Source organism: Leuresthes tenuis, unplaced genomic scaffold (genome assembly GCF_036924035.1).
Source record: "Leuresthes tenuis unplaced genomic scaffold, fLeuTen1.0.hap1 SCAF_10, whole genome shotgun sequence".
NCBI classification, from domain to species: Eukaryota; Metazoa; Chordata; class Actinopteri; order Atheriniformes; family Atherinopsidae; genus Leuresthes; species Leuresthes tenuis.
In genome coordinates this window covers 11,555,715-11,569,758 of record NW_027325364.1, presented here as the reverse complement: position 1 = coordinate 11,569,758, position 14,044 = coordinate 11,555,715, and the positions used below count along the sequence as shown (strand labels likewise).

General features: G+C 41.4%; 1 protein-coding gene across 5 annotated transcripts in view; it reads left to right on the top strand.

Annotated features, from left to right (window-relative positions):
* Nucleotides 1–14,044, top strand: part of ddr1 (discoidin domain receptor tyrosine kinase 1) — a 49,526-nt gene that overhangs the window by 29,679 nt on the left and 5,803 nt on the right. For 2 of the 5 annotated variants that reach the window (XM_072393974.1, XM_072393975.1), the window contains exons 8-16: nt 61–247; nt 3,666–3,915; nt 5,262–5,411; nt 6,002–6,058; nt 9,037–9,197; nt 9,604–9,805; nt 10,727–10,846; nt 13,373–13,674; nt 13,756–13,883. In XM_072393974.1, coding sequence (XP_072250075.1) covers nt 61–247; nt 3,666–3,915; nt 5,262–5,411; nt 6,002–6,058; nt 9,037–9,197; nt 9,604–9,805; nt 10,727–10,846; nt 13,373–13,674; nt 13,756–13,883 — 1,557 coding nt within the window. The remainder of the gene's footprint in view (nt 1–60; nt 248–3,665; nt 3,916–5,261; nt 5,412–6,001; nt 6,059–9,036; nt 9,198–9,603; nt 9,806–10,726; nt 10,847–13,372; nt 13,675–13,755; nt 13,884–14,044) is intronic. The other 3 variants (XM_072393976.1, XM_072393977.1, XM_072393978.1) reach the window with 3 other exon arrangements.

Here is a 14,044-nt window from a genome sequence, read left to right as displayed (position 1 = left end):
GCACCACGCAACATTCATCCTTATTTGTGTGTGAAAACAAACTGTTTTTTCTGTGTGCAGGATGCAGTTTGGAGGCTTGGGCCAGCTCTGTGACGGCGTCCTGGGAGAAGATGACTTCATACAAACTAAGGAGCTGAGGGTGTGGCCGGGGTATGATTACCTTGGTTGGAGCCGGGAAGCACTCGGGCAAGGCAGTGTGGATATTGAGTTTGATTTTGAGAAACCTCGACTCTTCAACACCATGCAGGTGGGCACTGAAAGTAGCGCTCTGAGAGTAGTTCATCTAAGTAAAAACTCCAGCAGCAGAGTCACAGTTGTGGAGAGGATCCATTTAAATCCACTGTGCATTTTTCCACTTCGCTTCAAAGCCGTCACATTTTCTTTTGATCTTTAAAGCGGTCTTGAGCAATTGTTCTCTAGGCTTTTCAAAGTTTTTCTTTGGACATCGTCTCCTTTTTTTAAACTTGTTTTCAGTCCAGTTGTTGTATCTAACCATTTAAAATGTGTGTTTTTTTTCTTTTTTTTTTGTTTTCTATTGCAAAGACGCAACATTCTCCCTAATTTCTTTTGTTCCATCTAAAAAAAATGCCATCATAGCACAGTTTGACAGACATAAAATAGTAATTTTGCACCAACAGGGTTACTCCCAAAGACCTGTTAACTGAAATTGGCACATCTCAGCATGGTGTGCGATGAGTCCTTACAGGATTGGAGATAACTAGACGTGTCGAGGAGAAAAGTGGCTGTCTTAAAAACCATCTACAGCAGATGAACAGAAATAGGCAAAAATCCAGCAAAGAGCTGACACAGGACCTGAGAGATGCATCTGGACCTTCAGTTGATCCATCTACTGATCACTGAAGCCTCATTAGTAATGGTCTCCATGAAGGATGGCTGTCAAGAAGCCAGTCTTCAGGAAGGGAAACAGGAAGAAAAGGAGCTATGCCAAATGACACAAGAAATGGACTGAAAGTCAGTGGCAACAGCTCTTATGGATGGATGAATCCAAGTCTTATCTTCAGAAAGCACATTGGAGACTGTCTTGGTTTTGGGTTGCATTTCAGCCAATGATGATCTTATCAAAAGATCTGTTGATATTTAGAATACAGAAAGCTGCTGTCAGATTTTGACCCACCAAGCGATACTATCTGAAAAGTATCCAACGGGCAACGCCTTCATTTTCATGTCAGTGATTTCAAATGTACTGTACTACCCATGCAGTGAAACAGCACCTTGAAAGACTATCTCACCACGGAACACTACCAGTCATGGACTGCTCTCTCCAAAAACCAGACCTAAAACCATTACTGAAGCAGTGTGGGATCATCTTGACAGAGAATGGAACAAAAAGCAGCCAACATCCAAAGAAGAGTTTTGGGATGTCCTTCAAGAAGCCTGCAGAACCATTCCTGAAGACTAGTTAAAAAAATGACCAGATAGCTCATCTAAGAGGCTTCAGGCTGTGTTGAAGAATAACGGAGGTCGGACCAGATTTAAACTTTTGAGCTTGTTAAAATTATGCAAACTCTGCTTTGACTAATATACTGTAGTTCCATTTATGTTTGTGCATGTTTCAATAAATTGCTGCCCCTATCTCCCAGTTTTTCTCCCGGTGTAAAAAAACAAAACATGAGGGATGGTGGAAGTCTTTTGTTGAAGACTTTATGTCCATCTTCTTAGGAGATGATCTATTCTGGATTTTAATCACACTGATTTATAATACGATTGTACATATAAAAATATATATATATATATATATTTACAGTAAAAGATTCCATAATATATCTCCTGAGTTATTATAAGACAAAGATGACAAACGGCTATTTTTCAATTGATAAATAGTTGTGGTTTATCTCATTAACCCAGAATGAGCATGGCATTGCACTGACTCGAGTCTGACTCTTCTTTCCCCTGATGAAACGCCTTTGAAATTCCTGTTTTCCGACAGCATTGTTATTTGTGTTTAACTTTAATCTGCCATCCTGGGCATCAACATTTTGACTGGAATAGCTCTGTGGCCATTTAATGAGTTTGGGTGCACCGTAGTTTATGACAGGACAGTGCATCTGTGCTCGTCTCTCTGGCAGCCACCAAATTGCATCAGTCTGTTTGTGAGTCAATGCGGCTTTTGGGGTTAGTTTGTGCAGCAATGAGGGGGGGATAATGATATGAAGCAACCCAATTTGAGTTATAACTGTGTTGTCTCGTTGGAATGTCGGTTTGGGTGAAGTGCACTCTCTACATGTTCATATTGAACAGCCTGAATCTACAGTCCGGAGAAAAGGAAACTATTAATATTTTAGAGGTTTTACAAAGACGACAGGTTTCTGGATGTTCACTTTGCTTTTTTTTTTGCCTTCGTTGTCATTCTAGTTTATCTCAGTTACCATTTTAAACATCTCCCAGCGGTGTTCCTATTGTTTTTCCAAGACTTATCCTGCTTTTCCTGACTATTCCCTGGTGGTTTTCCCACACTAACCTCAGTTGACATGCACTGTTATGCTTGCCTGGCTGAGCGGATATGTCAGACACACAGGTCAAATAAATAAAGAATGGGAACCTGAACCTAATTCTTGCTTTGCTTGTCTCAGCAGGACAGAGTTCCTTAACCTGGGTCTAATCACCGTCCCAAAGGGAAATCTGCTCTTTAACCTTTTGACAGTCATGACCTGCCCTTCTCACTCTTCTGACAGAGAGGGGACACAGTCTGATCTGCTTTTTGTCAAGCTCCAGTTCTGTCCTTTTGGAATTTTTTGTGGAACATTTTTCTCAGTATGTGTGAAACAAAACTGAAAGATCACACAGAATTCAAAATGAAGCTTAGATGTATGATGAAAAGAGCGAAACGTAACGAATGCAGCAGGAGTCTCTCAAAAATTAAAGTTTTTGCAGGTCACTGGAGCTGTAAGGAGTTGTGAATTTCTTTGGTTCTGTTAACTTATTAGACCCCTACTACCACCATCATGCAGTACACACCCAAACACTCACTTTTATCCACTTTCAGGCAGAAATGCTTACATATCAACTGAACATCTGGAGCAGCTGGTTGTCCTGCATCTTCTGTGTGTGCACGTTAACATGTGGATTAGGTTAGGGTAAATGGTCCTTGACTGTGTGAGGTTAATAGCCAAACTGTCAGAGCAGCTTCAGCACCAACTTATCTTTCTCAGACGAAAATTTCCTTCTTAATTTTTCATTTCTCAGATCTATAGTTTTGAACTCTCACTTGCCTATTTAACCAGCTTCCATCCACATCCCGTCTCATCTCCTCGAGCTCCTTCTCCTCTCATGGCTCATATATTAGATAAACTTTTATGGATTCTTCTCGTAAAAACAGGGAAACATACACTCCATCCTCTGCTCTCTTCTATCAGTCTTCTGTCATACTCTTTCTTTTTTTTGTTTACTGTCATTCCTTTTCATGGTCTAATTTTGCTCTGGCAGTCCTGCTCAGTTCCAAGTCGTGCCAAAGCAATTATGGCTTAGAAAATGTGCCATTCATTTAGCGTGTTAGTTTAATCTTTTCCTGCCTCTCCACGAATAATGAATAATAAAAGCCCCTGAGTTTTCTAGTATACGAGTGAATTCCCACGTGTCTGTTGTGGATTTTCTAACTCACTGCACCTCTTTTTCTCTTCTCTGCATTCACTCTTATTTCCTTATAGGTGCACAGTAACAACCGCCACACACAGGGTGTGCGAGTCTTCAGCAAAGTGGAGTGTGTTTTCAAGCCTGGCCTCCTTCAGCCCTGGTCCTCTCCTGCGCTCACCCTGCCCGTGCCTCTTGAGGACCTAAAGGACCCTTCCTCACGACCCATCTCGCTCCCACTGGGCGGCCGGCTGGCTCAGATCCTCCGCTGCACATTCTACTTTGCAGATCGCTGGCTGCTCATCAGCGAGATATCCTTCCTCTCTGGTAGGAAACAGAATTGAAGTGGTCAGTTCTTTCATCTCAGAAATGCGTGTTTCTGTGGCTCAGTCGGGCTGTTTTGCTTCTGTTTGGGGTTTGTACTTAAGTCATATGTACTTTGTGTACTTTGTGTACTTTATGTACGTCATATGTACTGCAGCCATGTCTTCCACAGTCTTACAGTTCTTAGCTGTTGTTGACGTTAGTATAGAATATAGAATATTTTATTCTATATCTAACATATTTTCATCTAAATTATAGATGTAGATTATCAGAATATTTTCAGGAAATGTCCAAAAGTAGCTTATACGTTCTAAAATGGAAACCTTAAAACAAAGTGCCACCATATTAATGAATCAGTTGTTTTTTCATAGAAAATGGAAAAACAAACAGTCCCCACCAGTGTTCCTGTTTAATTCATTCAGATTATCTGAGTTAGTGCATTAAAACGGGGCTGATTATTGAGTTTCTTTTTTTATAATGGCAAAGAAAATAAAAAAGCCTGAAAGCATCAGATGTTATTATAAAGAAACCTTAACAGTTCCAAAAGCTACAAGATGATCGACAAAGATTTTTGAAGTTTCTGTTTCAACAGATTGTAATAATATTGAGAAATTTCAGCCATAAAACAGCGCAGACACTTACAGCATGTGGTGCTGAGATGAAAGTTGGTGAGATGAAGATGGATGTGTATTGTGGGAAAAAAAAAAGCATGACCTTGAATGATCTGGAATGACTGTTTTGGTACGCTGAACTAAACCAAATGGGTCCACAGGAGCAACTTCGACTGAAAGAATGGCACGAATAAAATCCATTTCATTTATTTCATTTTATAGAGAATGGAATGACATGTTGTTTTGAAAGTAAATGGCAGTAATACTCATCTCTTCCCCCATCTTTCTGTTCCTGGCCTGAATCTAAATTATGCAACAAAAAGATCTGAAAGATTAAATTGATCTGATCGGAACCCAGATAGAAGTTGCTCTGCTCTCCAGGTGAGATGACTGTGAATGATTAAACTGCCCTTTGCCTCAGTTCTAGCGTGAGAACAGTCAGCAAGGTGCTGTGTAATTACACCAGACTCAGGTGACTGAAATGACTTTACCCTGCAGTGATCTGGCACATCTGCTTGCTGGACGGGTTTCAGACGGATAATAAGTGACACACAAAAACTGTTGCCCCAGCCGCTGGTCTGGTAACTCATGCTGGCAGCCAGCTATCTGGCAGCTGCAAGCTGGAGTTTTTCCCATCAAAAACTACTATATCATACAGCTACATGTCTGCATACAAACTGACTCGTACTAGAAAGTGGATTTCTGGATGACCTTTTCTCTATCTTTTTCCTTATCCAGAGCCGTTTGAGGAGGATGTTACAGACACTGATTTATTGCCTCCTAATCCTCCCAAGATGCCCATCACCAGCTCCAGTCCTGCTGTTAACGTCACCACATCTTTTTCCACATCGAGTCACAGCTCCTCCAACAGCACCACCCCTTCTTCTGGTGAGTCCAGCTGATCCCCTCTTCCTCTTTTGCCACCCACTTATCACTCCACGTTAGATTTTCTTTGGTATTATGTTTCCATCCACTATTTTCGTTTAGTTTTTTACTCCATTTCATCACGCCTTCCTTTCCTGATCTCTCTGTCATCATCCCTGGTCTCTGTGCCCATTTCTTTTCTCTCATGTTGTGCCGACTGTGAGCATGTCAGCAGTGTTTCTGTGACTTAAGCCTTGCCAGAGGAGGCACGTGTTTAATTAGGCTCCGTCTTAATATTGGACTCTAAAATTCTTTTCCTGAACCAGAGTCATTGCCAAATACTGACTTCATTGTACTAAAAGGAATTTTACTTTGAGTTAAAGGTAAAAAAAATCTGATTTATATTTCTCAAAGGTCTTTTTCTTTTAATCATTGAAGTCCAGCTTTTAAAAAAAAATCATTGTGAACATTTAGAGATTTTTGCCTAGAGGGATAAAAATCCTGCAGAGCCAGAATCCTGCTGTCTGTGATTTTCTCTCCTCATCACTCTCCTCTGAGTCTTCATCGCCTCTCTTCTCACACATTCCTCCTCTGTCCATCCCTCGCTCCTCCAGAACCCCCCACCGCCACCTCCTTCATGATGGACACCACTGGTAACTGGACGCTGTCAGGTGAGACCCAAAAAACAATAGACAGAAAGGGTGAACAGAGGGAGGGGAGCTAGCCTTATCTGCTCTGGCCATTCCCCAGTATCTTAAAACTGCCCCCATGCTCAGTGGACAGTATGCAGTATAATAAAGCATGGATTACAGGGGCAGGCTTTGGCACTGGGCTCTATACCCAGAGTCTGAGATGAACCGCTCGAGGAAACAACACTAACCGAGCTACAGTAAATTATATTTACACCGAATAACAACTTGGCTGCCTGTGGTCTCACAAACTGCATGTTTTGTTGTGGAGCTGGCTGTAGTCTACACAACTAAACAATAACAGGCTTTTAAAAAAAGCTGGAAATGGTTTTCTGTGGCATGTATGCTGCTTTGTACTTGTTACTGGTTGTTGCTTTGTCTGGATTTATTCATTACCCGCATGGTGTTTAACTGACAGAGAGAGGGATTGTATTCTGTTCTGACAACGTAACACATCAAACATTGTCTGATGGATGTTTGTGTATGGATGTTGTTGAAGGTGTGTATATGCTGATATGTGTTTATGTGCACACATACACATGTGCGGGGTGCATGTTTTTTTTTTTTCATATTTGTTCCAAACCGTCGTTTGTTCCATAAAAATGGCTTTAAGAGTTTGTTTGAGAGCAATGTTTAAACTAAGCTATACTGAGGCAAGTCTTTCATCCCTCATGCAAATAACATGCCACATTTGACCTTCAAAGGAGGGAAAAAACTGAATGATTCTGATTTATTTTTGACTACAAAGCTGTTGAGAAGCAAAACCACTCTGACGTACAGTTCCCGAAGCAGCAGGCTATGAGAAGCTCTGGGGTACGGCGCATATAAAGCAAACACTCAAACTGACAGCCTGTGTCAGATGTTGAGTAAGCCTGGTGAAACCTTGTTGTTGTGTGACCCCCAGTGAGTGCGTGACTGCTCTGAAAGAGCTAATACCCACAAGCTGAACAGTGCATTAACCTACTCCAGCATGCGCTTTTACACCCACAAACCCACACAAGATCCACAGTCAACTAGTTTGCGAATTATTTTCAATTATGCTGATTTATTCCTCGGTTACTCAGAAAATGTGGTTTGATTTTTATTTTGGTCATAATTCTGGGGAAAAAACATCTGACTAAAAGACTTGCACACAACCAGCAGGGCCTGTACTGCCTTTATTGAACACATGGAGTAACCACTTGCAGTAAATTGACAGTCTGTACTAACATCCTCTAAAAAACCTACTTTGACAACTGTTATAGTTAAAGGTATACTGAGGGTTTACTGTTTGTAAATTCAGTGCATCAACCTTGGCCCCTCCTTCTCTTAATTAAAGTAATGCTGTGTTCAGTGTACCTCAAGGTCGAGGTCAACTAAACAAGGCTTTGTGTTTGCAGTGTAAGCTGCTTTTTTGGGAAAGCGCACTTGAGTTGGCATCCATTAAATCTGGTTGTCACTGAATGCACCGTAATGAGTCTAGTGTTTGGGAAAACAATTGACTTCGAGAAATGGGAAAAATAAATCTTAATTTACTGATTGTTTCACAGACATTGCGCTCCAAAGCAAATCCACACCCCCGCACAAACAACTTGTGAAAAGGCAGCATTAGTAGATTTAATTTGATATCACTTAGTGGAGAGTGTGTGTGTGAGACATCGATTTGTACACATTGCCATTTGTCTAAAGTAGTCGCTTGCATGCTGTCATTGGCTGATGTCTATATACACTGTGTCCAAAGATTTCAGCCCAGAAATTTCCCAAACACAGTAAAATAAGAAAAAACAAAGAAAATACAAGGAGAGGGCCATCTCTGCCTAAAAATACACCACCACTCACTTCTAGTGATAGTTTGTGTTTAAAAAGATCAGACAGAGTTAAGCATGCTGTTGTTCAGAATGACTCAGAGGAGCTCAGAAGAAGCTTTATAGGTGGCACAAAGCTTGAAAAGGCTACAGGTTATAAGACATGGCTGCTCATAGCTCAACACTGAGACTTTGTTTTCTGGTGGAGAAAATTCAGGGCTGCTGCCACTTTCCACAAGAGGGAAAGTTCAGCAAATATCAGTTAAGAAGACAACATGCAATCCTGAGAAGGTGAAAAATAAATGAGCAGCAGCAAGTCACCTTTAAAAATATGTGTGTCTACTACAAGAATAACACAGAATAAGAACACCAAATGAGTCACTGCTCTCTATACAAAAACAGAATGGCAGCAACATTGCAGCATGTCTCGTTATTTAATTAAAACCCACCTGGATGCTTCTCAACATTTCTGCAAGAATATTTTGTGTGAAACCACAAAAGTTTCAAGCTTTGGCAAAAATGACACTGCACAAGCCGCTGCGCTCCGATAAAAATCCTCAGAGTGAGAGTGTGGTGATTTGGGGCGTTTTTGTTGCCTTATTACAGGAGAATGTCAGGGCTGCTGTTTGTGACTGTGTCAAAAAGCACATAAGTAAATTGAAAATAGAAGATGAAGCTGGACACTGGTTTTTAAATGGCCAAATCAGAGCCCTGATCTTAACCCATTTCACATGCTGTGGCATGACCTGAAGAGGGCTGAAATACCGATGAACCAAAAACGGTTTCATATGGAGAAACGGTCCAGAGTTGCTCTTTTTTAGCAGCGGAAAGATCTGATGGAGATTAGAGAGCTAAAATCAAAAGTTCACTTACATTCTTCAGCCTGTGCTGTGAGTGATTGATCAATGTGTTCAATAAAAATGTGAAAAATACAAGACTTTGTATGCTCCTAGTCCAGTTAGGTTGTGTTTGTCTATAATTTTGACTTTGATGAAGATTAGACCACATCTTATGAGTGTTAAAGACAGAAATCCTGTTTTTTCCATTTTTATTTTTTTTATTTTTTTATTTTTTTATTGTTTTGCAACATTATACATCATTATAAAATCAGAGCCACAATTATCAGCTGGTTTCAGGCTCTCACTAAATTGTTCATCCACCGTTTGCTTTCTCTAGGTCCAGAATTTGCTGCTGTTACTTCAAGGCTCCCTGAAGCCAAAGATGACAGCAGTGATACAGCTATTCTGATAGGCTGCCTGGTGGGCATCATCCTACTGCTGCTGGCTGTGATAGCTGTCATTCTTTGGAGGCAGTACTGGAAGAAGATTCTGGGCAAGGTGGGTCCATACTAAGGTCACATGCAATTACATGTTTGTAATTGTGATTTTTCAGGGACAGTGTGAAAGCCACTCGTTATAATCCATTGGTCTTGTTGTTGAGATTTTCTTAAAGGAGCTTCTTTCTACAGAATAATTGGTTGGAACTGAGAAATGTTTTGTTCTGTTAGCCAAACTGTCCCTTTTAGCTCATTTTAAAGTACCGAAAGCGTTCTCAGAGAACTGCCAGTCTTTTGGCAGAGAAGCAGCGCATCTCTATCTGGATGAGCTTTGTGAATCCTTTTACATTTACTGCTAATCATTCAAAGATTAGTCTGTTTCAACAGTTTGTTCAAGCATCCTCTTGAGACACCCATCGGGTGCATTTATGTTACCTGTATTTGAGTGAAGCCTCTCGTCTTCCCAGGCCCAGGGCAGTCTGTCCAGCGATGAGCTCCGAGTTCACCTGTCAGTCCCCTCGGACAACGTGGTCATCAACAACACACACAGCTACTCGAGCCGCTATCAGCGCATACACACTTTCCCGGACGACCGCGACCATGACGGAGAGGGAGAGTATCAGGAGCCCAGCGCTCTGCTGCGGCCAAGAGATCACAGAGACAGCACAGGTAAGTCATAAACACACTTAACTGCACAGTTGTGTGGTGCATCAGTACAAAGGTTTTCCACCTGCAGGAATTAGTTCATGTGGTTTAAACTGTTTTTCATTTCATCTTGTAGCTTTATTCAGAACATGAATCGCGTGTTAGCATATGTAAAACATGTTGAATATATGGTGACATTGATTGATGAGTCGTCGGCTGCACACAGCTGGCATAACATTAACAGAAAAATGTGACCCAATACCACCTTCCATATGTACAGTATGCTCTCATGTATGTGGTTTGTTCAGATTTTTGTGTTTGCACGCCTTTATTTGAGCTTCTGGAAATATTTTTTCACGATGAAAATGCTAAAGAAAAAAAAAATCGTTTGTCGTGCAAAGCAAAAAAAGCAGTGGCTTTACAATATATTTTAAACCACGCCAGAAAAAAAGTAAATCCCTGCAAACATCCTACAAGGAAGAATGCCTACATGAAGATGCACGGTGTCGAGGGAGCACAAAAGAGCTATTGTTCTGAGAAAAGGGAAGAAAAAGGAAAGAGGGAGGAGAAAAAGAGGAGTAAAGAAGGAAAGGCATTCCTTTACTTGCTTTGTGCCACAGGAGGTCGGCATGCCGTCTTTACTGGGCGCCTGTGTGAGTTTGAAATAACATGAGTTAACAAGCATTTGATCCACTGTGTTTTGTAACGTTTGGTTGTGGCCTGAATTGTGCTAACTTGCCCGTTCTGTTGTGTGCTCCCTGTGTCCTTTTCATCGCCTGTATCAAAATCAATATGCTAACCATGTCATGCCAATGATAGTTATTCTGTTTTGTTTTGATTTATGATTTTTTTGTATGATCCATGTGATGTCTGTGCACCCCACCTCGTTCCATACATCTGTGCCTGTGTGTGTGTGTGTGTGTGTGTGTGTGTGTGCTCTCCCAGCCTTGCTGTTAAACAACCCAGCCTGTCACCTGCATCTACCAGATCACAGAAAAGGCTCCAGAGCCCTAGTCCTTCCCAGCTCCACACAGGCTCAGGAGAAGAGCCTCAATGTGCCCCAGGGTAAGAGACCTAGGGCTGGGCCAGCAGTCAGGAGGAGCCCCTGCCTCACTACCCATCTTGGGCTCTAAAGTGATGCCACTCTTACTGGACAAAACATTCTTTCCAAGTTGACTAATCTATTTTGCATGCATCTGATCTTCAACACTCTCATTTACTCACCCGACTAACTCTTTGCTTTAAAGGGATAGTTTAGCTCCAGGGGAATTGAGAAAATGCAAGAACTCACTGTCAGTGCCACACCGGCAGCAGGGCTCTAGATGGGAAATGTTGGTTGTTCAGACTGATATCCTGATCACCTCATAGATTGGCCTTTAGTTGGCGGGTCCGTTGAGTTTTCAGTTCAACCTTTTCATTCATCATGTGAAACATGGATGGACTGCCACTTAACTTCTTTTGGTGCTTTCTTTGGGGATAATTTCTCTTTATCTAGTGCCATCATCAACTCATAATTACACTTTGTCCAATACACTTTACTTTGTGTTTTTTTTTTTCTGACTAGGATGGTAAACCGCGTAAACAGGACTTCTTTAATAGCAGTAGTTATGCTTTTGTTACAAAAAGGTAACAAATTAGAAGAAAACCTGAATCCATTTTACTGGTATGGTTTTAGTCTACTATAGGTTAGGGTTAGGGTTTTCAAAGTCTCAGACAGTAAGCCTCCTCTCAGATAAAGTTTGGAATAAAGCCACCACACTCACTCCACCTTTTTGCTTAGTTTTGCTAAATTCCTGAATGCCTATAGGATCATGATTACCTTGCTTAATCCCAAACACACTGAGCAAGCGAGCCAAGATAACCACATAATGCTGATTGACATAAATGCTCTGCCCTGGAATTTATTAGTTTCTGATTATGGGGAAAATGTGGTTCCATTACCCAAGAATGAATGTGTCTGAGCTTGTCAACCACTTCACAAATATGTTATTTTTATGATAAATAATATTTCCTCATCTGCATTCACTGAGCCTCCCTCAAATCAGTTTGGATCCCCTCCTGGGGAGTCCTTCAGCACATTTTAAGAACATCTGGTTTAGATTGTTCTCACTGATCACCTTAATCCTGTGATGAAGCATTTCTGTTCTCATGGGAGTGGTTGTTTCCACTCATCCACTGGGCAGAAAGAGCTCATAAATGATTTAATTAGTGTGGTGTTTACCATGTGCTGTAGCCTTTCTGAAGTGATCTCAACTGATCATCTATCAAACATTTTGAAGCGATTTGTTTGACAGTGCTCTCTGTCATCATCATCATCATCATCAAAACACCAAATTAGGCAATATCTGTTGGAGGAATGATGCCATTTCTCCAGTAGAGTACCCGTTACTTCCAGGATTGTTTGCCCAAACGGATTTTCCCTTTCATTTGTCACTCATTTGTTAACAGTTAAAGCAGTCATGTGACCAAGTCTAACTTCACACAGGCACCACATGTCTTGAAGCTATTTTCATGAATATTTATAACAGCTTACTTTAAGTAAACTGTTTAATAGACAGCATTATAATTCATTGGCTGTGACTGTGTTTGGATTCATGCTTGATAGAAAGTTTCTTATTGTGTCCATTATTGTTTCAAAGGTGAAACAACTCGGTATTTAAAGCCCCACACTCCCAACAAGCCCATGACTCATTCACTGCCTGAATCTCATGTGGCATATGTGTTCAATGTGAAAAATGTCTTATCTTTTAGAGGTGTTTCAATTTTATCAGCAAGTGCAGCTGCAGTTTGTAATATAGTTTAGAAATTAAGTGTTCAGCCTCATTAAATGAGTGAGGAAGGGCTATTCTTAAAGTCTAGACCTCTGTTAAAAACATTTAGGCTCACATTTGCAGAACTTGGCAGTGTCTGCTATTTTATACCAGTAATATGTGAGATATACATGCACATAAATGCATCCGTTATTTTTATTTCTCACAGGAAAACGGTAAAAGTTGCTTTCAGGCAATCATGGTGCATATTTTCAACCAGTCTGACTTTTAGGTTTTCCCACCATCTCTCAGAAATCTAAATGATAGTGTGAAACCCACCACAGCAGGACACTATGGGAAATATGTAATGATGCAGGACTGTATAAATGAAGGCTATCCAGACATACTGCTGTATGTGTCGATATTTCTGTTGGATGGCAGTTTCTCTGCATAATTTCTGCCTCAGCTCAGCATCCCTGTAGATGAATGTGCTCACTGCTGCGCACAAGATTATCATCTTTTCTTCTACAATAATAAACAACCTTGTGCTGGGTTAGAATGGCTGAATGTGTCGAAAAATATTTAAAGTATTTTCTTATTTTCTGTCTGTTTGGAGTTTCTAGCTTATGTCTGGAACCATACCTTTGTATGAATTTTTTTTCATTCCTCCAAATCTTAACTATCCTCTTTATAACAAGCTGTCTCATTATTTATTTATTTTTTTTGTATCGTCTTAGTTTTGAATTTCTTCTCTGTCTTGTGTCAATAGAGCGCTGTTTTCTGTTTCTTCACTTATCTCATCACTTCATCTGCCCTGTCTCCCTCTTTCTTCTCTCTCCAGCTTGTGGTTTGGATTTGGATATTGAGAAGGGCTTTCCCCCAACGCATGATGAGCCTCCTCCCTACCCTGGGTCCCCCCCTTACCCATCTCTGTCTCCACCCGTGTCTCCCCCCCTGCCTCCCAGCGTCCCCCACTATGCTGAGGCGGACATTGTGAGTCTGCAAGGTGTCAGTGGTAACAACACCTACGCAGTTCCTGCCTTGGCCTCCTCAAGCCCCGGGGCTGACGCCTCTCCGCTGCCAGAGCTGCCTCGCCACTGTCTCATCTTCAAGGAGAAGCTGGGGGAGGGACAGTTTGGGGAGGTGAGAACTGAGATGGCAGATAACGTGCGTGGGTGGAAGGTTGATTGTTCCTCAACAATGCCTGTTTGTTTTCCATGAAAGGTGCACCTGTGTGAAATCGAGAACCCTCAGGATCTTCCCACCTTGGAGTTCCCCTTTAATGTGAGGAAAGGTCGCCGTCTACTGGTAGCTGTGAAGATACTGCGCCCAGATGCCTCCAAGAATGCCAGGTTTGTAACATCATATGCAGCTCAGCATGGACTCTGGCTTCAGCATGGTTCACAGCTTTCTGTTCTGTTCTTACAGCTTATCTCCTCTTTCACACTTTCTCATGTTTTCACTGAACGGCAGCTTTTCCCACTGAAGGGGGTGTCTCTGAAATATCAAGGAG